The sequence below is a fragment of the Rhamphochromis longiceps genome, linkage group LG9 (genome assembly GCF_057381845.1).
Source record: "Rhamphochromis longiceps isolate RC_006_pf linkage group LG9, R_longiceps_female_GT1.1, whole genome shotgun sequence".
NCBI classification, from domain to species: Eukaryota; Metazoa; Chordata; class Actinopteri; order Cichliformes; family Cichlidae; genus Rhamphochromis; species Rhamphochromis longiceps.
The window spans coordinates 15892992-15919361 of record NC_140565.1 but is presented as its reverse complement, the minus strand read 5'-3'; the positions used below and the strand labels follow the sequence as shown (position 1 = coordinate 15919361).

The following is a 26370-nucleotide window of genomic DNA, read 5'->3' as shown; positions in this document are numbered from 1 at the left end:
AAGTGAGTGTTATGGTCTTACGTAAGGTTTTTACATAAACCTCGGAGTGTAGAGAGCTGGATAAAGAGGGAGGGGGAATTGCTGCACCATTACAAAGGGGATTCGCACTGCACCAAATCCTCCTCCTACTTCACATGGATAAACCACAACATATAAGCTTTTTCTAGCAACATGAGCCATTCTTGAAAAAATGCAACTATACTTTTCATCTATTCAGGACACACACGGGTCTCATATCCACATGCATCAGTTGTCTCTCTTTGTCATCACCGTGCCTGTCTGTCTCCTTTCTTTCCCCAACAGAGACCAACAGTAGCTAGGGACGCATCTGTCGGGCTTTCATGTCAGCAATCAATAGGATTTATTGATAACCTGTAATCCCCGACCCAGAATGACCTCTCCCTAAGTGCCGGACCACAACAATATCCAAAAACTAAAGCTACATTCTACTCAATGCATCACCTTTTCTCACTCAGGCTGATCCTTAGGGATTTAAGACAGCAGGACATGAGGGGTGGGATGAGAGAAGTGGAATTCAACCTCCATTTTATTTTTTCTCCAAACACAAAAAGGACATAACTCCTATGATGGTGTAAACGTGCTTACAAAGAGTCAGGGGCTCATCTATCAGCGCAAATACAGTTTTCTTTATTAAAAATGTAATGAGGTTTTCACAATATAAACAGATAGAAACATAAAGGAGGGGGGGAAATCTGCTTTTCATCAGAGCAAATGATCACATAAAGGCCCAGAAAAAAAAGAGAAGTGTGTGCCTGCAAAAAATACATTGAGCTGAGTCTGGTGTTGGTGAGCCCATGATGGAAACATGGTGACCTCAGGAGTAAGAGTGTGTCCCAGTGGAACAGTTGTATCATGCCATGTCATACCTGGATGAAGCTAAGAAACAGTGACATGTTGGATAGAGTGATGTCCTGTATTTAAACAAAACCTGGTGGACATTGATTGCATAATGACCTGTCATCTTTCAGTTCTACAGAATCTGACTGTTAAAGGAATCCAAGTAAAATCTTGCCAACCAATAACATCAACCAAAAAAATACTTTACTTAAAAAACAAATCTTTTTCTCAATCAGCAATGAATAAAGGAAGCTAAAGGTCTAAAGCTAAAGAAAGGGAAAATGTGAACCGACATGATCACTTGCTGCTTCCCAGGTGACCTCTAGGGCACCCTTTTATTTGGCTAGGAGAGTTCCTACTGCAGTCTCAGAATCAGGTTACTCCATGGTTGCCTACACTACACCATAGGGAGGCTGAAAAGATATCTGAACCCGGAGCAGTGTCATGGATCAATCATTAGACTCTAAATGAGATGAGATGGCTTAAAGAACGAGAATGACACTCAAGTGTCACTGATAGCTTCTGTGGGAATGATTACATTAAACTTGGCATATCCTATGAAAATTCTATGGAAATCCCTATAAGGGACCAACCTGCTCCCTTTTAACTGATTGCACTGAATCACTAACAAAGGCCTTCTAGGACTGCAACACACCTTCTTATTTCTAAAACAAGCGGCGTTTTGCAATGTAAGCCACAGGGGACTTAGAAAAGAGTCAAATCCAGTTTGTCTTGCCCCCACAAAAGAGGGACAAAGAGGATAGTAGAACACAGAAAACTATGTCCTCACAAATATCCATTACAATGTCAAGCTACATTCACATTCACTCGCAGCTGTGGTGGCTCGTGAAATTAGGCTATACATTGTTTTTTGTTTTGTTTTGTTTTGTTTTATTCATAGCCAGGAGAAGAAGGGGCGAGGTCGATCATTTAGCATTAGTTCCCAAATTTTGCTATGTATAATATCCTAGTTCTCTAAACTGGCACTTGTCATCCATCCACATTAGCCTATACAGTATGCTAACAGAGAGTAACAGAAAGAAGACAAGGCAGAGTGTTAGAAAGCTGGTGCTGTCACAGTTAAGGATCCGTGCAGTATGATTGCGGAAAGGGAAAGTCTATAAAAACAGTACGAAATCCAGTGAAGAACAAAGTACTAGCTAGAAAAAATGTGTTTGTGCATGTGTTCGTAGAGAAGAAAGTTATCCAGTGTAGCTACAAATACAGTGCCAAAGGTTGAGCAGTGCACATGCGTCAGATCCTTCAGCATTAGATGACGTTCCCTGACCTTTGTGCCTTGATATGTGGCACTACATGCAGAGAGCGAGAAGAAATGTGTATGTGTGTGTGTGTATGATTCTGCATGTGCGTGTGTTCGCAGACAACGAAGCCTTAGTGCAAGGGATCCCTCCAGGTTGATGTATTGCGATAGTTTTGCAGGTTTCCATTGGTATTTAAACATTTGTAAATCCCAGAGATTAAAATTCTGTGAATGTACTTCCAGTGAAGCAGCCGGGTGTGAGTGAGATCCAAGTACAAAGGCTGAAGCCAAAGTTAGTCCAAATGGATTTTAAAAAAAGAAATCCGCTAATCGATCTTAAAAAGTATGAGATGCAGTGTGACCTTCTGCAGGATAGCTTTGTAGCTGCAAAGTAGATAATAAAAGCAGTTCAGAGTTCATGTATAGTTTTAAAACCAGTGTGCGATCAGCAAAAGACCATGTTAAAAAAAAAAACCATTTACAGCAACCAAAGGAAAAATGGAGGAAAACTGTTGGGACTTTTCCAAACTATGACAAAATCAAAAAACTTTGGCTCTAAAATCAGAGAATTAGGAGGTACGTATTACAGATTAGATAATAATAATAATAACAATAATAATAATAATAATAATAATAATGTTGATTAGATTAGGTCCTTACTATCAGATTGAGTTAAACAAATTGTGGAAATCTAAAAGAAAAACATAAAAGAAAAAAAGGTGCTCTGCTTTTGTTTTCTGTCAAAGTGGTGGTTGTATAGTTAACAGATTGTCAACAGTCAACCCCCAAAGGTTTAAGGAGGGTTGCAAAATGTTAACCTAGCTTTTTCAAGTTTCCTAGTGACTTTCTCAGGTGAACAAAGCACTTACTCTAATGTAGCTGTTCGTGAGCCAACACGCCTAAGGAATGAGAGATTTAAAGATTTGAGAGGAATTCCTAGGCCATTGACTGTACAGCTCAACATTTTTCTTTGTCTGGGGAAACATTTGGCTCTACGTAAGCTGCAGTGTAGCAATGTGCACTCCAGTCCAGCGGAAAATCACCCATGTGACAGAAGCTACTTCTTGTGGGCAGTCCCTCTGGCTGTGCCGCCAGATTTGTTTCCAGAACGACGAACTGGCACCTTGGATACTGGGATTCTGGTGCGAGCCGGAGGAGGCGGTTGCGTCTTTGGTGGAGTTGATTCAGCCTCTAGGACGGACGACAGGGCTGACTGGCTTGCAGAGTGAGGGGGTGTGGTTGGTTTGGTGCTTACCGGGATCTTGGATTCTCGAGGAAGGCTGGCGCTGCCTTTCATTGATCGGAAGGAGCAAGAGGAGGAGGAGGAAGGCAGAGTTGCTTGGGAGATGGGGCTCGTTTTGTGTTCAGTGGACGGAGAGGGCGAGCTGTTTGGATCTTCATCTCCCTCCTGATCCTCTGCTTCTTCTTCAGGATCATTGTAGAGGTCATACAGGTGGTCTCCAGAGCAACTGTCACGTGATAGGGCCATATTCTGGTTATGCTGCAGCCCACTTTCGTCAGGTGTTGCTGTAGGTGTTGCTGACGGTGTGTCCCAGTAGCCCTCGTCACTAAGCGGCTCTTTTTCACCTGGCGATGTAGGGTGACGACCATGTGCGTGAGGGAGAGGGGGTTTAGCTGCCCGGCTTCCCGCTCCACCAACTACAGGAATCTTACTGAGTCCCAGCGCCTTCACCTGTGGTACCTTTCTATCTGAACTCCTGGAAGCTGAGGGAAGGTAGCTGCTAGCAGGGTTGGTGCGAGGGGGATAAGTAGAAGTAGGGGTAGAGGAGGAAGGTTGATGCGATCGGGGCAATGCAGGGGAGTTGTCTCCTGTGGAAGGCAACATGTGCCAGAGTCCCTGCATGTCTGCATCGTCCACTCCTTCTGGACTTGCCATTTCTTCCCCTCCACCCATGTAGGCCACCACACCACTCCCGGGTGGGTGCTGTTGTGGTTGAGGTCGTGCCCTGGTCCGGGCAGGGAGGGAGGCAGGTGCAGAGTTTGGGGAGACAGAGAACATGGGCTGGGGCATCTGAGAAGATAAAGGGGGTTTAGATGGGGAGATGCTACTGGTGATACCAACAACTCTCCCAATACCCACTCCCACGCTACCTCCTCCTCCCCCACTGCTACTGCTGCTGGTACCACTGCCCCCATTACCCACTGGGCCCTCTTCATCGGCATCAGCAATAATGTCACCACAGCCTGTGAGAGAATCAAAGCTCTTGAGGGACGTGACGTCAGTGAAGAGGAGGGAGCAGAGTCGGTCCACAGAGGGCTCTGATGGTGGGTCACCAGTGCTGCAGCGATCCAAAGGGGGTGTAGCAAGGGAGGGGGTGAGACTGGAAATTGAGGCTTTGGCTTTTTGGATGGGTGGTCGCAGTGGTGAGTCAGTGGGCGTGTAGGGAAAGGGAGAGTCTGGCTCACCAGATGGCCCTGGCATGGCAACACAGTGTGGAGGTGTCATGGTAACGCTCGTGGTGGGAGTCTCTAGTGCTTGGAGGTTAGGTCCTGCTTCTGCATCCTCACAGTCTGCTTGGTGGTTATGGGGAGGTGGTTCAAGGGTTAGAGTAATGTCCTTTACCTTTTCAGCATCAGCAGCATCTCCATCCTTGTCCTTCTTCGCCTCCGCCTCTTCTCCATCGCCCTCATTTGTTTTGTCTTTACGTCTCCATCGCATGCTGCTGAAAAACCCTTTCAGGCCCCTTCCTCTTCTGACAAGTCCTGCTCCTCCGTTTTCACTCGACCTAAAACTCCCGCGTCGGAGAAGAGAGAAGAAACTTAGCGATTTGCTCAGAGACCTCACCGGCCCCACCTCCAGGCCTGCAAGTCCCTCCCCTCTCTGTCCATCAGCGTCGTTATTAGAGCTTGTTAGTCCATCGTGGGTTTTGCTCCTCACAAGTTCCGCCGATGCCCCTGAGCTGTTTCCATTCAAAGAATTTCCATTGTCAGAATTCCCGTTGTTTCCGCTGTTTGTAGCCCCTTTGTTCCTGAAGGAAAAGAAGCTGGCCATTCCAGATCCAGTGCGCCGCTTCCCAAAGAGTTTGAAGGCAGCTTTGTTGATCTTCCCTGTAGGCTGAGGGTCACACTGAGGGGCCACAGGAGGCTCCACACACTCTGAGTGCACCTCCATTATCTAGTACTCTATTGCTCCCACTCTATCGTCTCCCTCGAGCTCTTTAGCTACCTTTTTATCCTCTCTCTTTCTGGCGCACATACATTCACCCTCTCTCTCTCTCTCTCTCCCTCCACCCTGCTGTCTGGTGCTCTTTCACTCCCACTCTGACTTGCTTTAACGCCTGCCTGCTGGTTTTCTCTGTCTGCCTCCCTCCCTCTTTCTCTTTCTCTCTCTCTCTAGCTCTCTCTCACACAGCCGCACACACAAACACACATGCTGCTCCTCACTGTATCCATGGCAACTGGGTGGGCTAAGCAGCTTTCGTCAACGTTGGCGGGGCGCCAGCGTCTCTCCTCCACTCCCTCCCCCAACCCCCTTTCCTCTTCTCTGCTTCCACCTTGCCTGTCACCGATGCACTGGTTGGTCTTTCCTTTTAACTATTGAGTATTTCCGAAGCCCAAAATTCACCCCATCCATCAGTGTGTGTGTGCACCGTGTGTGCGTGTGTCCACGTCTCTGTGTTTGTACAAACCCATTCCAGGGTAGCAATGAAGCAATACGCACCCACTGATCTGCTGATGCATTATAAAGGATTAGACATGAGTTCAATATGTTTATGAGGGTTTCCTTAATGGCAGCTCGGTTGAATAGCCAATTATTAGGACAGATCACAGGCTAATCTTTATACAGACTGTTTGTAGGACATGGACCACAGATGTGGGAAAACTGACAATGATGCTGCCCACTAAAAACAGAACTTTTGCATGTGTGGACATTAATTTCTGGGTATATCTTTCCTGTTAGGTAAGTCAGAGCTTTGGGTAAACAGTAGCTTTACATTGTAAATTGATCAGAATTAGCCTTCTCCCTTCACCCAGGCTTATTAGACTGGCTAAATTGGAGTGTGAGGGTGAAAAAGTTCAAAGTAAACGAAACTAAGCATATCACAAGTGCGATTTAGTGGACTCAAAAACAAGACCTGCTGATCAACAGTATGAGCGGGCTTAGACCAGGATATGGATTTAGAAATGTCAGTGCAGTCAGGCTTTTGTTATTTCAAGGGACACGGAGGTCTTAACCTCCCAGTCACAACCAATTTCTCATCCACAACTTAAATGACTTACAAGTGACTCTGCAAAAAGATTTAGGCCCCTCACAACTTACAAGTAGACAAACATACAAACACAAATAGCACAGCCTTCAATAGAGTTTGAGACACACACATATAAGCCATATGGCCTTGAGGCCTCTTCCATATGGACACACAGGGCCAGGTGTCTGAGCCCTGTGATGCCACATATAACTGTCATCACGTCATCCTCAGTTTCCTTGTGTTTGTGGTTTTGTGTCACCAATTATGCAGCCCACAGTACACTCTTTCTTTTCACATTAGTTATAGTTTTAGAGCATACCTTGGCAACCAGCAGAGTTTCTGCAGGCATGTAGAACAATTAACTGTTCACCAACTAGAAGGAAACCTTGTGGCAGCGGATCAACTTGCTGACTTTTGTTCATTGTTGTCGTGTCTTTACAAAGTGCACAAGTGTTCCAGTTTTATTATCAAAATGCATTTGTGCTAATAAGTAAAATTGTGAATGAATTAGGGTATTATACATTAAAATTAAAAAAAAATTATAATAATAAAGAGTGAAATAATTTTTATTCCACATCTCAGTTTGTTTGTTTGATTTTGGAGAATGGCAACCAGTTTGTATATCTGAACAAATTACATAATCACCATTTACCGTAGATCCACCCAGTTCTCCTTTTTTCTGAGTGCAATCCACTGGGGGTGCTCCCAACCCCCCATGAATCTCCCTGTTATCCCGACCCACTTACAAACCTTCCTTCCCTTCCCTCCCCTTCTCCTTTTCTCTCCTCCTCCTCCACAGTGACTGTGAGCACAGGCTCTCCTCTTCCATCCCACTGCTATCAAACAATGTCTGCATTCATGAGCCCAATACACACAACCACAAATCTAGAGACATGCTCCCACCCACACAAACACTTTTTGAGGGCTTCCCCAGAGTGAAGCGTCGAAGCATATCATCCCTATGCTCCCCCCCCACCAATAAGAAAGATAATATGTCCCCAAGAGTCAGTCAGCCAGCCTGTCTACTTGCCAGTCAGTCACCCACTATGCATGCTTTCAGGTACATCAGATGTTCAAGCAGAATGCCCTACAGCAGTGCTAGCAGGTCAGCTGGCTGCTGCGTGGACTTGAAGCTGAGTCTAAGCAGCAGATGGCAGGTGGATTGATGAGTGGAGACTGATGAGGGAGCTCAGTTATCGCATGATGAGACAAAGGATTTTGCTTAGCTCTTAGAGTGGCAGTGTACATTATTACAGTGCTATAAACATCAGTAAATTATTGAAGCAAATGCACACATTACGACAATGCTACTATATTCCACAATGGAGACCATTAGACCATATCGGGCTTATCGAGCAGTTTGTATAACTGCATTTAAATGGAGGACATAGGAAAGCAATACACACCCTCACACTCACATATATATATATATGAGGCCATTTGTAAAAGCATGGGGCTTGTATGTAAGTGTAAAAGAACTTTTGTCCAGAGGCTTTTGTGGATATTGAACTGGTTTGGTTAGTTTGGTGCTTGGATAATGCAACATGTGCTCTCCTTGCAACCTAATTATTCTTTTCAGTCCACTTGTACTGGCTAAGGCAGATTCACACATGCAATACAAGAAGCCCACACCCTATTATCCCTCCTACTCCATGCCCCCACCCTCTCTAAAAAGGGTTCCCATTTCAGCCCCCTGAGCGAAGCTCAGCATTAAGTGGGACAGTTGGAGGACATTTTCTCTCTCTCATGTCTCTCACTGTTTTGTCTGTTAATATGGTTCCTCTTTTACGTCAGTGTGCTTCCACTGCACAGTGCCCACAAGTAGCAGCTGAATGTCTTTTTTTTCATTCCTCTGTGAGGAAAGAGCCTCAGGACTCAAATACTTTTTTTTTTTAAAAGGCCTAATTTGTCTTGCTAAGAAAAGAAAAACAGACTGTGTGTTGTTATGTGAAACTTGCATTGTGTGTACACCCTTTACCAGGCAGAAGTTGTGAAAAAGATGTAAATCATTTCAAGGAAATGCATATCTGTCAACAAAGTAAAAGGGTGCTTTAAATTTTGTAAAGAGTTTCGGTGTCTTCACATCAGGGTATAAATAACCTAATTAATTAGAGCGTGTATCCTTATTATCCATCTTGAACTGTCTGATAGTGTCACAGTCATGTGTCACAGTCATGACATCATCTTCATTCAGTCCACGTCAGTCTTTTTAAATCGGTCACATATTAAGACTTTTAATCTTGGTATGTGACCAATATAAAAAGAATGCAAAAGGTCATTACATTAAAACACATTATGCTATTTTAGGCTCCTGCTTTAACACCTTTATTATTTTAGAAAGTCATCTATGGGATTCCTGCTTCAGTTTCACATATAGGAGAAAAAGAAACCAGAATATCCCCACAGAGTGTCTGAACTTTGCCTCACTTGAATAATAATAATAAGTCACGTATCTTATCAGTAATCTCACAAGAGTTTTATTATCTGCGGATCATAGAGGACACCAACAAAGAAGTAGCTCTGATGTGGTCATGACTGTAGGTTCACATAACAAACCACAATAGTTTTAGCTGTCAGTCAGACGTAGTACATATCAGTAACTACGGGAATCTTTTCAAATGTGAGAACAATACAATCAGCAATCTACCCATTTTCCTTTCAAGTACCACATCTGTGAAAACAGCACAACAGGATCCAAGCAAGAGGTTTAACAAAGACTAGTAACACACACAAGACACAGGTGTGGCTGATCATACATCAGTGGTTAGCTCCTGGCACAGGCACACATACACACCACATAGTCTTTATCATCATTATTAGGGGTTCTATCGGTTAGATTGTGTCAGCACAGGGGGTCTTCCAGCTCTGGATTAAACTAAGCTGTGTGTCTGTGTGTGTGCATACACACATGTTCCTGTTTATGTGTTAATGAAAATTAAACCCCCAAGGATTACTGCTTGTGCTCTTTTGTTACTTTGGTAATCAACAGGGAGCAGTACTAAATGTTATTAAGCTGCCTAAACCCAGAGTGCTCAGACACTTTTACACTCAAAACACTGCAAAACCAAAGTGTTTCTGAAAACTTGTCTTTATCACACAGAAAAAGCAACCCAAAGTATATAAAAGTTATACATGTTCCCTGCAATGCAGTAATTATCAATTTTTCTGAATATGTCAGGGTCAAAATGTTTGTACATTAATTACTTTTTTGAGGCAAGTTATTCGACTGTTTGGAGTAAAAAATGTTCCTTTTTTTCATTTAGACTCATATATTCTGGACTTCTAGTTGCCGTGGCTTGCTGAGATGACAGATCTGGAGGGGATTTTCATTACCGTTATAATTTATGCTCCTACTTTCAGAGGCTGAGGCTAAAGCCTGGTTATACCTCTGGCCACCACATACAACCAGTAGCAACTTTGCACAAACTCATAGAAATGGAGTTGCATCATATAAATGCTAAATGAATTGATTCTTATGCTCCTAGGACCTGGTGTCCACATCACATTTTGGGTTGTCTGGACCAAAATACTAATTTTTGCTCTACAAGGGCCTGATTACCACTTATGAGGACATTATACTGCCTGTTCTATCGAAATTTAAAATGAATGCCCTCTTATGAGGACCTCATTTTTCTCATAAACAAAAATCAGATAAAAGAAAAAAATCTGTTAATTCTTTGTTTTTACATTCATCAGGTCCCAATCAGCCCAATTAGCAAAGAGAAATTAAAAATGCATGCCATGAAGGAGTTTGGGTCTTAGGAGGTTAAATACTACATACCACTATCCAACTTTATCTTAACACTCAAATACCACATTCCCTTATTTCATTCAGTTTGACCCGAAATAAAACTTACCAGAAACGACTGTCTAGAGCAGGGATGTCAAACTCTTTTTACATCGCAGGCTACATACAGCTTATTTTGATCTTTTGTTGGCTGCACCAGTGAAACTGCCCTTCCTGCCAGTGTGCAAATGTAATCCCAGAGATATCTTACGTATAAAAAAATAACCTCTATTTCACCAGAAAGCAATCTATCAGTGCAAAAGAAAACTACAGAAATCTATAACTTAATTACTTCAGTGTAGCCATGTGGGAAATCTTTATCAATCAGAAAAGCTTTAAAAATTGTGAAAATACAATTAAAAGTCCAAAATTTCTGTTCCCTTTCACATTTTCCAAAGTCATCTAGGCCAGATTGAAGTCTTTGCTGGGCCGATTCTGTCCCCCGGGGCCTTATGTTTGACACCCCTGGTCTGGAGTGTACTTCTACACTCTACAAATTATGACAAAAACATGATAAACATGATAAAAATGATTAAAAATGAAATGTAAAAACTTTCTGGGAGACATCAGTATCTGTCCAACCCCCATGTAAATAACACTGTCCGGCTAAGAGCTGTGTGGCACCACCACAGCCCACTGTAAAACATGCCTATTTCAAATGCATTCATCAAAATAATTATACAGAAATGTACAGTGGCTATATTGGAAAACTGAAAAAGGCCATAGAAGCTGTGTCATATGACAGAGAATGGCTGTAACAAATTACACAAGGGCATAAATAGCCAAGTGCTGTAGTCAATTTAGAAATGCCGTTGATATATTCTGGGCTGCCACTGCCTTGTTCGAAACACTGCACTTGTGTGTCAGCCTGATACATAAAAATAGATTCATGTCCTAACAGTAATACAATCATCAGAGATTTTAGTCACATGTTATATACAGGGCAATGGCGCAAACCAATTTTCCACACAGACCAAAAAAAAAAAAAAATGCACATACAACATGCATACACGTGCGCTCATGTGTATAGCATATGCTCTGCCGATATGTAGACTATTTGGCCCTGATTGTAAGTACAGCATTTCCTCCTTGTCCAGTAAAGCGTTCTACCAGAATGGCGTGCAATAAGCTACTCATCTGAATGATTCAGAGCCCTGGGAGAGCCCTCGGCAGCTTGTCTCTGGAAGACACTTCTCAATGTTTAATTTAAGGTAATATGCACAAGTAGGCTACAGGAAGACCATTCTAACACGAGAGAGAGAAAACTTAGAGCTGATTGTGGATTAACATGATTTACTGTTTATCCACATTCAAAAAAGGGACTGAGTCATATAAAAGCTCTGACGCTCTAATGCAGTGGGGGTTTTTTGTTGTTGTTGCACTTTTTACTTGTTTAAACCATAAACAAGGTCCTTCTTTTACACATTCAAGTCATCAGTGGCGATTCATGGAAAACACCTTTAAGGTCTTTTTGAATAATCAGTTAGAAAATGTGAGCAAAAATTATGAACACAAGAAAAGAGAGAATTAAAGTAGAAGATTAAGTCCCCTTTGTTTTTAGCTATCTTCATATAGAGGCACTTTACACATCAGTTATTGTGCCCTTTCTTCTTTCAGTTCATATATTATGGAGCTTTAGAGTAAAGTGGCACAGTGGGTTTACACATCACATCACGTTGCACTGCCAGCCTCTCTCTATTCCAAGTTGTTACAGCTGAATAATGACTTTATTTGCTCATAGACACTGATTTGTCTAAGGGCCAGTGCTCACTTTGTCTAATTGGCTTCTGAAAGTAAACACAGAGCTCAATTTATTGCTACATTTAGTCCCATGGCATCGGAGGGCTGTGGACTGAGTGGCGTTTAAGAAGGAACAAGTTCACTGCAAAAGCTACTAGTCTGAATTCCATAAAGAATTTAGACTAGTAGCTTTTGCTGGATGTAACACAGCAGGATGAAAAGAGCTTGCAGGGCAGACAAATACACACATGAACTCTGTGTAACTTCATTTAAACCAAGTTTTACATCTTGCTCTTGTGCAGCAAACTGATTGGGTTGGGCATTTGCTTGTATGCTAAATCTAATCCAAGATCAAATCCTTTCTGAGCTCCAATAATGATTATTCAGGAACTAATATAGAATATGTTCTTGAAAAAAAAAAATTGTAATGACTCATGGCAAAACAAGCTGAGCCTAAAAAAAATTGTGCTGAATTGCCACAACTCCAGTGAATCTAACCCAAAACAAATCAAAGTCGAACAACATCCAGCCCCAAGGACATTTTTTCTGATGAATAAATAAATAATTCCACATCATTTTATTTAGATTCATCACAGAAACTAAACTTGCCAGATGCAGGAAGTTCTTTTTACTTATGAGAACTGCTATGTCATGGTTTTTGTTGAGCTTCAAAACCTCTCAAGCAGAAAGATCACAGTTAGGGGAATCAGTTTTATGGTTATTGTTGAATTTAACAGTATTTAGCTATCCAAACCCACAGAACTTAACCTTGCATGCACGCGGTGTTTTTTATGTGCCGGTGAACTTTAATCGAGGTCAGCTGTCATAAATAATAAGTCACTGACATGGCAGATACAACCAGTAGGATTTGGGTATCAGCATCAGTAAGCATTAGTAAGAAAGATCACCTGATCGAAGAGAAATAGGATTAAAGAGGCTTCATTGTCCTAGAGTTCTTCCTGTATTTATGTAAACATACTCCAATTCAAGTTTGGTATTTGCCCCACACATGATTCATCATCTGTTTCCCAACCAAAGTGCAGAAGCACCAAGAAGAGCAACAAATTATAGCAGTCTAGTTAAGGCGGAAATGCACAGGTGACATATACGTCTGTGTTAAATTTACTCTGTAGGTAGGTCATAATGAAAAATCCCTCTGAAACCTTCTGGTGTTGCCAACGACATAACCTGATGTGCGTTTTCTTGGAAATGACGTCAACAAACTGTCTATTCTGTCAGCAAACAGTTTCAAACAAATGTTTTTTTCTCTACACTGATTTTATTTATTTTTTAAATCACTCAGACCAGAGGAATGTCAGCTCACCAACATGATCAGATTAGGCTGGATTTCAGCCTTTGGATGAAATGAAACATTTCATGAGCCAAAACTGGGATTTTCTGCATTTTCGTGTGAAGAATATCAAGGCCATGTATTTCAAAAATGCACAACGTGACTGTACAAATTACAAGACACGACATTTTTTTCTTTGTTTTTTGATTCATTTATTTTTCTTACCCGATTCATTAATTTTTTATAGTGCTTTTTCAACATTCATTAATAAAAAAAAAAGAAAACAAGCTTTTTTTTTTCCCACTGTAAGTGCAGTATATGACATAATAATGAGGCTTTCCATAGAGATTTTAGACTATACAGACACACAACTTCATCCATTCAGCCCATTCAGGACCAATGCGTAAATCGGCACATAATCCACACAGAGCAACAGCTTCCCACTCTCTCTCACACACCCACACAGACACACACACACACACACACACACACACACAGTTTCAGTATGCTCTCTTACTTAGTTGCTCATGTCCCTCAGTCTCTCACAATCCCTGTTTTTTTGGTTTTAGCAGGTCATACGTGCTACACCAAACTCCAGGCTGACAACAGCTGGCTCTTCTTTGACCAGATCACTGTTATACGTCCCTTCCAGTTCTCCATAACTCTGCTTCCTGCTCTCGGTGCCACTGCTGCCCTCTACTGTCCGCTCTGTATCTGTGCTCTCAGTGGCCTCCTCACCCACCTCCTCCTGCTCATCCTCTTCCTCGTGACGCTGCACTTCTTTGTGGTTGATGGGCGCTCCCAGAATGAGGGAGTCGGGACGTGGCGGGAGGCTGTGGGAGTTGGAGAGCTGATCTCTTGTGGGAGGAGGTGCGGGGGGGTCGGATGTTGCAACCGGGACTACACCAAGCTGCTGCAGCCTCTGAATGATACGACAGTTAAGTATATAAAACAACATATTCCAAATATAAAGTGCATCTAAATACTCAAATACAAATACTATACTGTAAATACTATATATTAAAAATACTCATGCAGTCATTTAAATACTCAAAATTAAGATCAAGCTTAAAACTTAGGAATATGACAATATGCAATAATGTGCTCACAGATTCCAGTGCTTGCAGCGTGCTCTCTGCCTTACGACTGTTCTCCTTCAGAGTCAAAATGGTTTTCAGGATAGACTGACGAGGGTGCATGGATCGGTCAAACTGATGGTACATACTCCTCCAGAACCTGGTGATCACAATGTTACACATGTAGATAAGATCCTTTAGGGTTTACTTCTAGATATAAGCAGCAACCAAAAGGGGAGCAAGCTGTACTGACTTGAAATGATAAGGCAGGGTGGAGGGCTCGAGCACAGGATGTGCTTCGGAGTACGCAGGGCTGTAGAACGGATTCAGGTGGTTTCGTTTTTCGCTCATTAGAAATGCCCACAGGGAGTGAGTCCGCTCTCTTAGTCTGCAACCCAGAACAGCAGTTAGACACATGGGAGCATATCGACATAGTCCAATGGTTGGTTCACACACACGCATACAGAAGCTCACAATATAGTAATTAATCTATTTGTCTTCTACTAAAAAGAAGGATTACACATTATATGTCTTTTATCACTTCTGGTTATCTGCAAACTCAGTGACAACAAATCCAGGTGTGGCTTTCTTGACGCACAGATCTTTTAAAGAGATTGTCTTGACAGACTGATAGATTTCACAGTTGACATTAGAAAGTATTTCAACCGTCAACAGTTGCATAAATCTGTGTTTTTGACTTACTGCAACTCTTCTCTCTGCCTCTGATTGTTACCAAGGAAGTTTCCATATTGACAGGAGTGAACATGTTCGTGGATCTGCAGCAGGAACCACTCGCTGAACTCAAACGCCTAAACGGAGAGTTGTGGATAAATAAAAGCAAAAAAACCATAGGAAATAAATATAAATCTCACGTAGCTTGCACTCTCCCACTCACCTGTGGGAACTGCTCAGTCAGCTGCCAGACGCACTCGAGGAATTGAGTGAAAATAGGAGACACTTCTTTTGGATCCCCGTCCAGTTGGTCACACCTGAGAGCATACAATCCACGTATAGAATAATATGAACTTGCGACTGTGAACTGGAGCAAATGCAGTGCTTCACATTTTCCAGTTGAAACCTCACCTGTCTGCAAACTTGTGACCGAAAGAGATCCAGTCTTTCTCTATCAGTACCTAGAAGAAAAACAAAGAGTGAAGAGTAGAGAACATGGAGCATCTGAGTATCTGCATGTTCAACATCATGCGTCTGTGGCTGGTACCATAAAGCCTTTAATTGTACGATAGTAAGGGTCCATGAGCAGCGCCCCTAGGGCGCAGACCTGGGCGGTTCTGTCCCATCCATCTGAGCAGTGAACCAAAACACTGGCTCCTTCAACTGTCACCGCCTGGGATTAAGAGAACAGACAGATGGCACAGAAATATGGTTTTTAAAACAACAATGACTTTTTTATCAGCTTCCACCAGAATACAGTTAAAGAAGTATAACCAGAAAACATTTACCCTGGTGAGAAAGACAGCAGCATCTACTATCGCCTTGATATGCCGAAGCCAGCCACTACTCTCCAGTCCCACCAGGTAGTCACTCATGGAAAGTGACCGAGTCCCAGTCACTAAAGGATCAAAGGAATTTAAGATTAACTGTGCACTGACTGACATTCATTAAAAAAAAGCCTTTTTGTAAACATCTTTTCTTTCTTTTTTAAAATCCTCTGTCTGTAGCAGATGTTTAACCTTCTAGCAACTTCTGCAGGCTGCTCCGCATCACGTGGATGTTTTCAATGCCAACAAACTGGAAGCGGATGTTGGAGTAGTTGTCCTCATTCTCGTAGCCTTTACCTGCTGCTCTGTTAGCGAGCGCGTTCAGCTGCAGGACAGGAAAAAAAACAACAAAAAAAACAACAACAACACATTTGAGCTCTGAACTCTGTTTTCAAAAGTACATTCATTTAGTGCTGAACCCATTTACACATACAAGAAATTTTTAAAAGTTAATGAACAACGCTTGCTATTCTGAGAAACTGCCTGGCCGTCACCACCTTACCTTCGGCCTGGTATCCATGACATAAAGAAATCGGCTGTTGTGATTGGCTTTGCTGATGGCCTGCAGCATGCTCTCATCCTCGAGGCATCGTGCACTGAACCCAGAGAGAGGCTGACTACAACGACACACTGCTGCCTGTCAGGGTAAAGAGAGTACAAAAAAAAAATCTAAATATAACCTTAAAACCAGGACACCTGAGCCTGTGTTACTTCCTTCTAATGGTTGCCTATAATGGAACAACTACATGAGTCTCATAAACTTTTTTGGTTAACCTAACACCATAAATGTAACTACTTAGATGTTAATGCCATTGAGTAGTTACATTGTTTCCCTAAAAGTCAGGTGTTTCTAGTTGACACAATAAGATTCCCCAGAATGTTAGGTCATTAACTGCTCATCCCACCTAAATGTTGTTTAACCTGAAAATCACAATTCAAAATATGCTGCACATTTCGGGTGTGGGAGTTCTTTCCCTCGCTTGCTTTGGAAGCAAGGTTTGTTCATCAGCGATGCTGACGTTTTGTTCGAGAAAATTAAAGAAAGAAAAAAAAAAGTGCAGCTATTCCATCAAATTTCACAGACCCTTGGTTACTAATCGTTTCTGTAATGTGGTGATGTTTCTTCTAATGCCAGCGAAAGGTCAAAATTTCCATCCATACACAAACACACCAAAAAAAAAAAAAAAATCGAATGAGCAGATGTCATGCAAATTTGTTAAGCGGAGTACAAATCCTTTCCGTGTTAGACATTTTATGAGCTTTGCTGTAAATCCACCTTTGGCCAAGCAACTCAACTTTGCACGTGTTAATATATAATCCCACTGGTTCATTCCCATGATATTTGCACTTCGATATAACCGAGAGAGTTGACCCTATTTTCAATTTAAGCAATCCCATTTCCATTTTGCTTGTACTGCCTTAGGAATATTAAGATTTGGACTTTGATCTTGCTCAGTAACTACTCAACAACTTGCCAAGGAGAGCTAAATAAAGAAACTGGACCAAAGACAAATATTGGCGTATGTAAATGGTCACAGTTTTAATGTACCTTCTTCTCTTGGTAGAAATAAGTGAGGACAGGAAAGCGTCCTTTGCTTCTGAACTTGGAGCTCCCCACAATGATAGGCTTACTGGCGGTGACAGGAACATAGAGGTCCCGTGGATATGTCTCACACACCTGAAAAAAGTCACAAACAAAATCCATTAACTAAAATAAGAATTAAAAATGTACTAATGTCCATGTTCAGACAGCAGTACCTTGTGAATGCCTCGTGCTACTATGTTACAATCTATAAAGGCACATGATATACAGTCTGCCTGTGAGCAGGGATCTGCTCTTCTTCTTTACAGACAAATTCTTACTTTTGACTCAAAGACTCTGTAGTCCATCACACTAAGGCTGGAGCTAACTAACAGTGAAGCTCCAGCACCCTCTTCTGGACCACAGCGCACAGTGTTTAAGATGTGGTAACGTCGAACTGGTTTCTGTGATATAATCAGGGGTGCACATAAGTGGTCCGCAGGTGCGCATTTGCTGTCAAAATAAAAGACGAGCACCAGATAAGAAGCTGCAACGAGAGTTCGCGTACATATAAAAGCACTGTTTTTGTCCGCTAGAGTGGGATTTTCACGGCATATTCTGCACCACATCTCTGTGCGTTCATCATTTGTTTGAATCCAGCTCACCTCCTGCAACCACTTTTCCGAGAACACGCGCTTCTTTTGCGGTTCGGACTCCTTCTGACATTTCTTTGGAGGTGGAGGAACACCAAAGTAATTGCTTAAAGGAGCTTGCTTTTTTGACAGCTTTTAGAGTTCTAAACCTATGTCTGTCCTCCTCCAGAAAATCTTATGTACGCAAACGCGCGTTGCAACTTCTTATCTGGTGCGCGTCTTTTATTTTGACAGCTAATGCGCACCTGCGGACCCCTTATGTGCACCCCTGGATATAATGTTAACAGGCTGTCATTAAACCCAAATAATGACAGCCTGTGTGATATCACTTGGATGCCAGCTGAATCTAGACTAGGGCTATGCGATATGACCAAAATCTCATATTCCGATATAAGAATTCTATCGTCCTGATAACGACATAAATCACAAAAATGTAACATTTTCTGTAAATTCTGTGAATCTCGGGCAGCTCGTCTTGCGGGAAGTGTTTCCAGCTGCGCATCATGTAGCTGGAGTCGAGTGTTTTAACCGATGCATGAAACTGTACATTTTTAGACATAAGTTGTATCAGCCGCCGTATTCTTTGTGAATATTTATTACACAGCGTGCTGGGGGGAAAAGCCTGTTCTAACGTTTAAGTCTAAGGTTTATTTTTTAGCACCTGGCGGCTCTTTTTTAATTCTCATCCGTAAATAATCTGCTCTTTCACGTGATTCAGTTTATTTTGAAAAGTCTCAACAGGATCTTGAGCTTTATTGTGAAAGGTTTATGAGGAACATAAACAAGCGGACACCGATGCTGTTACCGTCGTTGTTGCTAACGACAACGCATAAAAACAGGCGCTTGTCCGTCTGTAGTGTGGTTATATAAAATATAAGAGAAAGAGAACTTTAAGAAATTAATATAGCCACTACAGTGACCATCAAAACGATGAAAAAATATTGCCGTAAACAGTTTATTTTGCGACACCACGAAACAAACGATAGCGTAAAATGATACGATAGACGTTTTTATATCGTCATCCGATATATATGTTATATCAACAGCCCTAATCCAGACTGTACCACTGTGACGGTGCTGTCCACAACCACACAACTGAAATACTCTGGTAATATTCATCTGTTTAAATCAGATACAGAGTAAGCTTTCATACGCCCACCTCATTTTCACATTAACTTCGTTTGCAATTAAGTTATTTGACAATCAATTAGTTTAATTATTCGGATTAATTTGTTTTAATACATTATGACACTAAGCTAAAGACTAAACAATGTTGCACATTTTAGGTTTACATGATTTTGTCAGTGACTTGTACAAGCTGCAGTAATTCTTTTTTTCTGTTTTCATCTGCTGCTCCAGCCTATCCCTGTTTAAGCAACAGAGGAAGCTGAAGGTGGAGCTGGTTTAAGTGCAGAGGCCAGCCTAATGGACTTTGCCATCTGCTGTGACCACATGGCGGGAATGTTTTTTATCCATTTAAATAAATCCAGTTATTGTCACAGTCGTTTCCTCTTTTGTGTTTACTCAGTCGCTACAGAGGTCGTTTGGAGTTACATCCCTTTCTGAGTATGTTCTTCTGGCACTTTTAAAGCCATAATGCAGACATGCAATGACCAATACACAGAAATACTATAAGTCAACTTATAGTAAATAATATATCAATACTATCACAAATACTACTACTATCACAGTGATGGTACCAATGTTTAGAATCTGTAAATAAATACAGTTTATAGTGGGCAGAGGACTTTGTTGGATTTTACTACCTACCTTGTAGTCCCTGTTCACATCAGTGAGCTGCCATTGGTCACAGGGGACGCCCATCCTCTCAAACTCCGCCCCCAAGTCAATGAGCTGCCATCCTTCCTCTCGCTGCTGGTCATTTTGTTTGGGGTTGTAGGAGAAAGCATAAAGCTCTTCATAGCATACTGCGCAGAGAAGAAAAACAGAGAGAAACCCATTAAACACAGACAGATGAGAAAGCACTATTTAATATGTCAATGTATCTCTGTTTAGGCATTAAGTGGATAGGAGAAATGCCCAAAGCGAATAGAACGCGAAGCTGACCTGGCCGTAGAAGACGAAGCAGTGAGCTGTAGACGTCGTGGCAGTCTCTTTCTCTCTGTATAACAAAATGAACCACCCTGAAGTTGCGACACTGAATTACCAGTGGACAGCCAGAGGTGGTCAGGGACAGCTTCTCCACAGAGGCTATATGATGGTGCAAAATCTGCAGACAAGGAAAGAGGAGGCAAAAAGAAGACGTGAAAAGAGAGGCTGGTGATTTACAGTGGCTGGGTCGATATACACTAATTTAAACAAAGTACACTATCCAACAATGACATTAGCGTATTGTTAATAAAGCCTGGTGCTGTTTTTATATTTTACAAAACATACACACATACTAATATATTTTGTGTGTGTTATACAAATGTTTTTCTTCAACTCTAGGACTCATTGTATATGCACACTTTAAAAAACACGTATGTCAAAATTAAAGCCTTACTCTTTAGGAACCTCAGTTTAGAGAATAGTTTCATATTTAAAGAGGCTCAATGAACTACTAAAGACTTGCAAAGTTTAAATGAAGATCAGTTGGTATTAAAGGGACCAAAGTGCCAAGAAATATCCCTTACAATATTACACCACCAGCCTAAGTACTGATAAAAGGCAGGATGGATTCATGCTTTCATGTCATTTCCATCAAATTCTGACTCTACCCTCTGAATGCTGCAGACTCATCAGATCTGCCAACATTTTTCAGTCTTCTGTTGTACAATTTTGGTGGCCTTGTGTGAATTGTAGCTTCAGTTATTTGTTCTTAGATGACAGGAGTAGTACCCAGTGTGGTCTTCTGCTGCTGTGGCTTTAAAGTCGCATGTTGTGCATTCAGAGATGCACGGCTTGGTTGTAACAAGCGGTTATTTGAGCTACTGTTGCCTTCCTATCAGCTCAAAGCAGCCTGGCCATTCCTCTGGGATCTCTGGCATCAACAAAGCATTTTCTCCCAGAAAACTGCTACTCACTGGATATTTTCTCTTTTTCTGACCATTTTCTGTAAACCCTAGAGATGGCTTTGAGGAGAAATCCCAGTAGATCAGCAGTTTCTGAAATACTCAGACCGGTCCATCTGGCAACATCAACCACATTCATTGTCAGTTAAATCACTTTTCTTCCTCATTCTGAACTTCAGCAGCCCACCTTGACAATCCTACATGCCAAAATGCACTGAGCTGCTGCCTTGTGATTAGCTGGCTAGACATTTGCATCAATGAACACGAGTGGACAGTGAGAGTGTTATCTGCAATATGAATACAATGAAGAACAGATAAGATTTGGAATATTAAAGGGATCTAGTTGGGGGGGGAGGGGATCGGGTTCAAGAGCATGCATTTAAACAGAAGAGTGCTATAAAAAGCTCAGCTCAGTCATGAATTATTTTAATATCACCCAGAAGTATAGAGGGCAAGAGAGTCAGATGCCACACATCACCATATTCATGAGTGCATTTTGAGTATCACAACCAAGAGAAATCATAAAGATGCACATGGATCAGCATTGATAATGACTAGTGGGACACACACGCATGTGCACATACACACACAGGCTAATTGCTGATCTCACCAGTTGTTGAGAAAGGCAGTAACTCACATGCTGTTTAATATTTTATGATACACACAAACACCACAAACGGTTACTTTGAAATTACTCTACAGCACACACAGCGCTGAGCCAGACACACATAGGGAAGTAATGCACATAAAACAGGAAGGATGGTGGGAAAGAGGTCACGGCCCAGGTTCTGCTGCACAAGGCATGTAGGCCAGTCACTAAATACTTAGTGCTTAAAAAAACAAAAAAAAAAACCAGGATTCATACAGCGCAACACTATTGTGCACACTCAGAAGTAATACCATTCCAGCAAGTATGTATATTCCAATTGTACAATGTAAAACCAACTAAACCGGGCTAGTTGATGCTATGAAGTCATTCTGACAAATCACAACTCAATATAGGAAATAAAATCTTGCAAGTCATGTGTTGAAATCCTGAGCTCTAAACGGTTGCAGCTAATTTCTCAATATTAAATAGCCTCTTGTCTTCAGTGCCTGCTCTAGGCTCATTGCAACACGCGCCCATAATTCTCGCATAACCCAACACCACCACTTTGCCGCTACTGCAGCACAAATAAGTCCATCAGCAAACCAGAATGCTGCTGCTAGATGTTACTAACCTAGTTCTTACAGTGCACTGACAGCGATCCTCTTTCAGGGGCAGGAAGAAAAACACACACAGACAAATACTACGTGTGCACATTTTGAAACTCTATCTCTTCCTCTTACCACACATTAACTTTCATAATCTTTCTCTCCTTCCCAAATCGCATGCAAACAAACTGTCTGGTTGCAGGCTTCCCTGTAGTGATCACATTAATGGTTCTTTATGTGGCAGAACTTCCAGTTTCTGTATGTTTTGCCCTTCATTTGCATATATTCCTCTGGTTTTGATTTGAGAGCTCAAAACATATGCCACCCAGGTCTTGGCATCTACAGGAATCGCTTTGCCACCAGCCAATGGCAATATTGCACTGCAACGGTTCCTTCAGTGATGGAGTTGTTATGGCCCCAGGCCTTCATGCGGGTTTGCTCTGCATATGTGTGGTTTTTGGGTTCCATGAGTTGCCTGGGTGGAGATTCAGGAGATGCTATTTAAGACCCTACCTCTCTAGGTCTTGCCGGTCTCCACTCCTGTTGGTGCTTTACTCCAGTCCTGTGATGGTGCCTGTGCTGTCTTCATGCCTCTGCATCCTCGTTTGGTTCTTTCGTTGGGTTATCTTAACTTGCTTTTTCCTTGCACACCAGGTCTCATACACTTGCCAGCTTATCCATGCACCACTTTACACTGCTGATACTGACTTCGACTCACCTAATTTATTATTATGTCACACACATACAGGTTATAACAATTGGGGCCTCGTTCAGGATTTGAACCCCAGCAAGAATCATACACCTAAACACAAAGCCTAGAAAAAGGGGGTTTTAAACCACACACACAGAACAAACCTGCATGAAGGCTAGGAGCTAAAACAGGAGTGTATTAAAAACATTTGCAGGGTAATAAATATTCATTACTAGACTAAAAACAGGCCCAAATTGTCTAAAGAGCACACTTGGTTTGTGTGAAACTGCACCATCAATTTATAGAAAACTGGCAACAGGAGGTAAAAGTTCTGTGAGCACTTGCTATCCTCCAGTTATGCCTCTGCACAACAGTGTATTCGCAGAGGTGACATCCATATGCAAGCACTCTGAAACCTGCATTAATGGGCAGCATAGTTGGCACAAAACTACTCACCCAGACCTCATGTCCAGCAGAGGCCGAGTTGTTAGAGTTGCTCTCCACAAAGATGAGATGCGTGGCTGTGAGGTACAGAGTGCCATGAACGGATTTGTTGCTGAAGCGATCCAACAGCCGCACCTGCTCCACCTGCAAAAACAGATGCACATAATGGTAATATCTAAATAATCAGGAGCACCCTTTGCTTCTCTTGCTGGATACACTGAGACTACAAGAGATGGCATCTTGCGAGCAGGGTTGACACCTGACAGAAAAATTACTGGCACCAGTTCTGGCTAGCACACCAATTAATCCTGGCCACCTGGTCCTCACTATCAGCTGCCAGTTTAATTTTAATAAGTGCAGTCACAAGTGACATTTGCTGCCACTGCCTTAATAAACAAACCACCTGCCTCTTAATTAAACAATCTTATCTAGCTTAAAGTCAAACACAGTTCATTTTGTTTTGACTTCCTTCTCAAAAATTTATATTCAGTAGCTGCAACAGTGAAAGTGTAGCAACTGATTGCACTAATACCACAAACGCCCAAACAGAATAGCAGATATAATGAGTAATATATTTACTCAAGTCACGAGTTTTCACACAGGCTTGGGTCTAATAGCTATAACAGGTTTTAAAAAAAACCTTTAATGTGCTTCTGGTTTACATCCTAGAAAAAATAAATAAATGAATAAAACCAGTTTTATACAGCACAATCTTTTTAAAGATCTTTATGAGACTGATGTTACAACAATATAAAACAAACAAATAATATCACCATTGGACTTTGCTCTGCACTGTTGCATCTACGGTATTTTATTGCCTTCTGCATCACAGATGCAAGACATATCAAAATAAAAGCTCCTGTCACCTTCACTCTATAGCCAAAGTGCATTTGGAAAGTCACTGATTTTTGGACTGTGCAGTGCTGTTAGCACTAGCTGTCCGAATCCATGATTCATCACATTAGCTGTTTCCGGTTGACTCAGACATCCTCCACTTTGTTTCCGTTTGCTGAGATATGATGATCAAATCTCTCTCGGTCGCTCAGCAACCTGCGGGTCGCGGCTCTGTCATAAGTCAGCTTCTTGGAACATACGGGAAGTCAGTTGTTTTTGTGTGTGTGCCCACATGCGTGTGCTTGAGAGCAGGTTAGAGAGAAAGGGAAGAGAGAAGGAGGACAGAGACCTCATACCATCTTATAGGGAAGTTAATGTTAGGATTTGTGTTTCATCCTGTTACATGCCTATGCAACTTAAACTACCCTGATTGCTACAACAAGCAGCTTGTTTTCTTTGTTTGTTTTAAACACTATAACAGCAAATAATAATCTCCTCCGACTTTTAAACCAGACAAACCACTGAGAGGTGTGGAGAAAAATGGGGAACACCCATTCTGCATGGGTGTTCCCCGTCTGTCTACATGCCAGATCTCAGCATTTTTTTTTTTTCCCACTGACAAATAGCACAATTGTCATTGAACCTCAAGAACCGTGTGATACTGCTTCCTAATATGATCAAAAACAGAGACGTTAGATAAAATTAAGCACACTGAGCCACCTTATGGCAGACTAAAAGGAATTATGAAGATTATGAAGTATGTACTAGGACTGTTGGTGGTTGTTGGTTGTTTTTGAGTGGCTGCAGATCAGATTTGAAAGGATCAATGATTTAAGGGTTAAAAGGATCAGCTCTTGCATATACTGCTGTGCACACACATAGCAGTATATTTTCTAGCAGTACAGGCCTGGCAGGGCTAAACTCGTACTGCAGCACTCCTCGAGTCTTGCCTTTTTCAGCTGGTTGCTTTCCTTTAAATCTGGTCTATTGGGAGTGATTTAGCCCAGGCAGTGAGCTCACTGTTTTGGCGTTTTATGCTTACGATAAAACTGCGATCGCCCAATTTGACGTACAGCCCAAGTCAGCCCTGCGAGTCTGTGCTGGATATGGCCCGGCTTTTCCTTGCTTCTTCAATCATACTGAATTCAATGACTGTACTGACGGTGGATATCTGTCGCAATAAATAGCAGAGCGTGCAAGTAGTAAAATTAGATAGAGGAAGCCGATCTTCCTGATGAACGGGAAAAACAAACGGCTCATTGATGCTCGCCACGTCTGCTGACATTTGGAGTCGTTGGCGACACCTGCTAGCCGTTACGCTATAACGTTGATTCACGCAAATTCACTCTGAACACTGATGGCCAGAAAACGGAGCCTGACTCGAGCCTTCCAACAAAATCGCAAACAGACAAGGCCCAGCTGCCGACTGTATCCCATCCATTTGCAATTAGCAAGAAACGTTAGCTACCTTTGGCGTTCGGATATGCTCCATTTTCCCCCCGGGTCGAAACAGCTGTCAGCGCCTACAAAGCTTCAAACGACACCTTCCGGATTGAAATGAATCATTGATGATGTGAAAGCTTCGACTCCTGCACAAGACTCCTTCACTTTTTCGGGGGCATACGATATGTGTTTATTGTCAATTATTTTCACTCCATCCGCGTAAAGCTTGCGCAAAGTACGTCGGCACTTGAGGTGGGGGTTTTCAAAATAAAAGCGGGATCAAATTCAACTTTTAACTCCTTTACTGTTTTGGTGGTTGGGGTTGTAGGACAGAGTTTGTAAGCAATTTGAAGTTATCAGAATTATCCATCCATCCATTCGCTTCCGCTTATCCTTTTCAGGGTCGCGGGGGGCACTGGAGCCTATCCAAGCTGTCATAGGGCGAGAGGCAGGGTACAGGTCGCCAGTCTGTCGCAGGGCCAACACTTCGCACTCACATTCATACCTAGTGACAATTTGGATTATCCAATTAACCTATCCCCACAAGCTGCATGTCTTTGGACGGTGGGAGGAAGCCGGAGGGAACCCACGCAGGGAGAACATGCAAACTCCACACAGAAAGACCCCGGCCTGATGTTGGAATTGAACTCAGGACCTTCTTGCTGTGCGGCAACAGTGCTAACCACCGTGCCACCGTGCTGCCTGTAATCAGAATTAAAACAACCTAAATACTTAAACTATATGTGAAAAACGCTTTAGTTAATTAAAAAAACAATAATAGATTTAGATTAGTGTATATTTTCTAAAAACAATAATACTTCAAAAGATTAAAACTAAACATTTTCCAAACAA

The 26370-nt window shown here is 42.1% G+C and overlaps 2 protein-coding genes across 2 annotated transcripts; both read right to left on the bottom strand.

The window, feature by feature from the left end:
- Positions 1 to 523: 523 nt before the first annotated feature.
- On the bottom strand, positions 524 to 5456 carry amer2 (APC membrane recruitment protein 2). Its single transcript, XM_085418485.1, has one exon. It carries the CDS (start codon positions 5250 to 5252, stop codon positions 3177 to 3179), a length of 2076 nt encoding a protein of 691 aa, XP_085274611.1. The 5' UTR covers positions 5253 to 5456; the 3' UTR covers positions 524 to 3176.
- Positions 5457 to 13272: 7816 nt separating this feature from the next.
- mtmr6 (myotubularin related protein 6) lies at positions 13273 to 25761 on the bottom strand. Its single transcript, XM_085418484.1, has 15 exons — positions 25544 to 25761; positions 23254 to 23385; positions 19966 to 20128; positions 19669 to 19826; positions 17273 to 17401; positions 16226 to 16360; positions 15916 to 16048; positions 15685 to 15794; positions 15444 to 15569; positions 15308 to 15357; positions 15120 to 15213; positions 14927 to 15033; positions 14478 to 14612; positions 14258 to 14384; positions 13273 to 14070 (listed from the first exon to the last, which is right to left on the bottom strand). The coding sequence occupies exons 1-15, from the start codon at positions 25565 to 25567 to the stop codon at positions 13714 to 13716; spliced, it is 1980 nt and encodes a 659-aa protein (XP_085274610.1). The 5' UTR covers positions 25568 to 25761; the 3' UTR covers positions 13273 to 13713.
- Between the last annotated feature and the right edge of the window lie 609 nt (positions 25762 to 26370).

Excerpts from the sequence above, each read along its gene's own strand:
- amer2 (XM_085418485.1), bottom strand. The coding sequence starts at position 5,252 with ATGGAGGTGCACTCAGAGTGTGTGGAGCCTCCTGTGGCCCCTCAGTGT.
- mtmr6 (XM_085418484.1), bottom strand. The coding sequence starts at position 25,567 with ATGGAGCATATCCGAACGCCAAAG. Across the intron at positions 17,402-19,668 it reads ATGTGAACAGGGACTACAAG|GTGTGTGAGACATATCCACG; the intron begins GTAGGTAGTAAA and ends GACTTTTTTCAG. Across the intron at positions 15,034-15,119 it reads TGACTGAGCAGTTCCCACAG|GCGTTTGAGTTCAGCGAGTG; the intron begins GTGAGTGGGAGA and ends CTCTCCGTTTAG.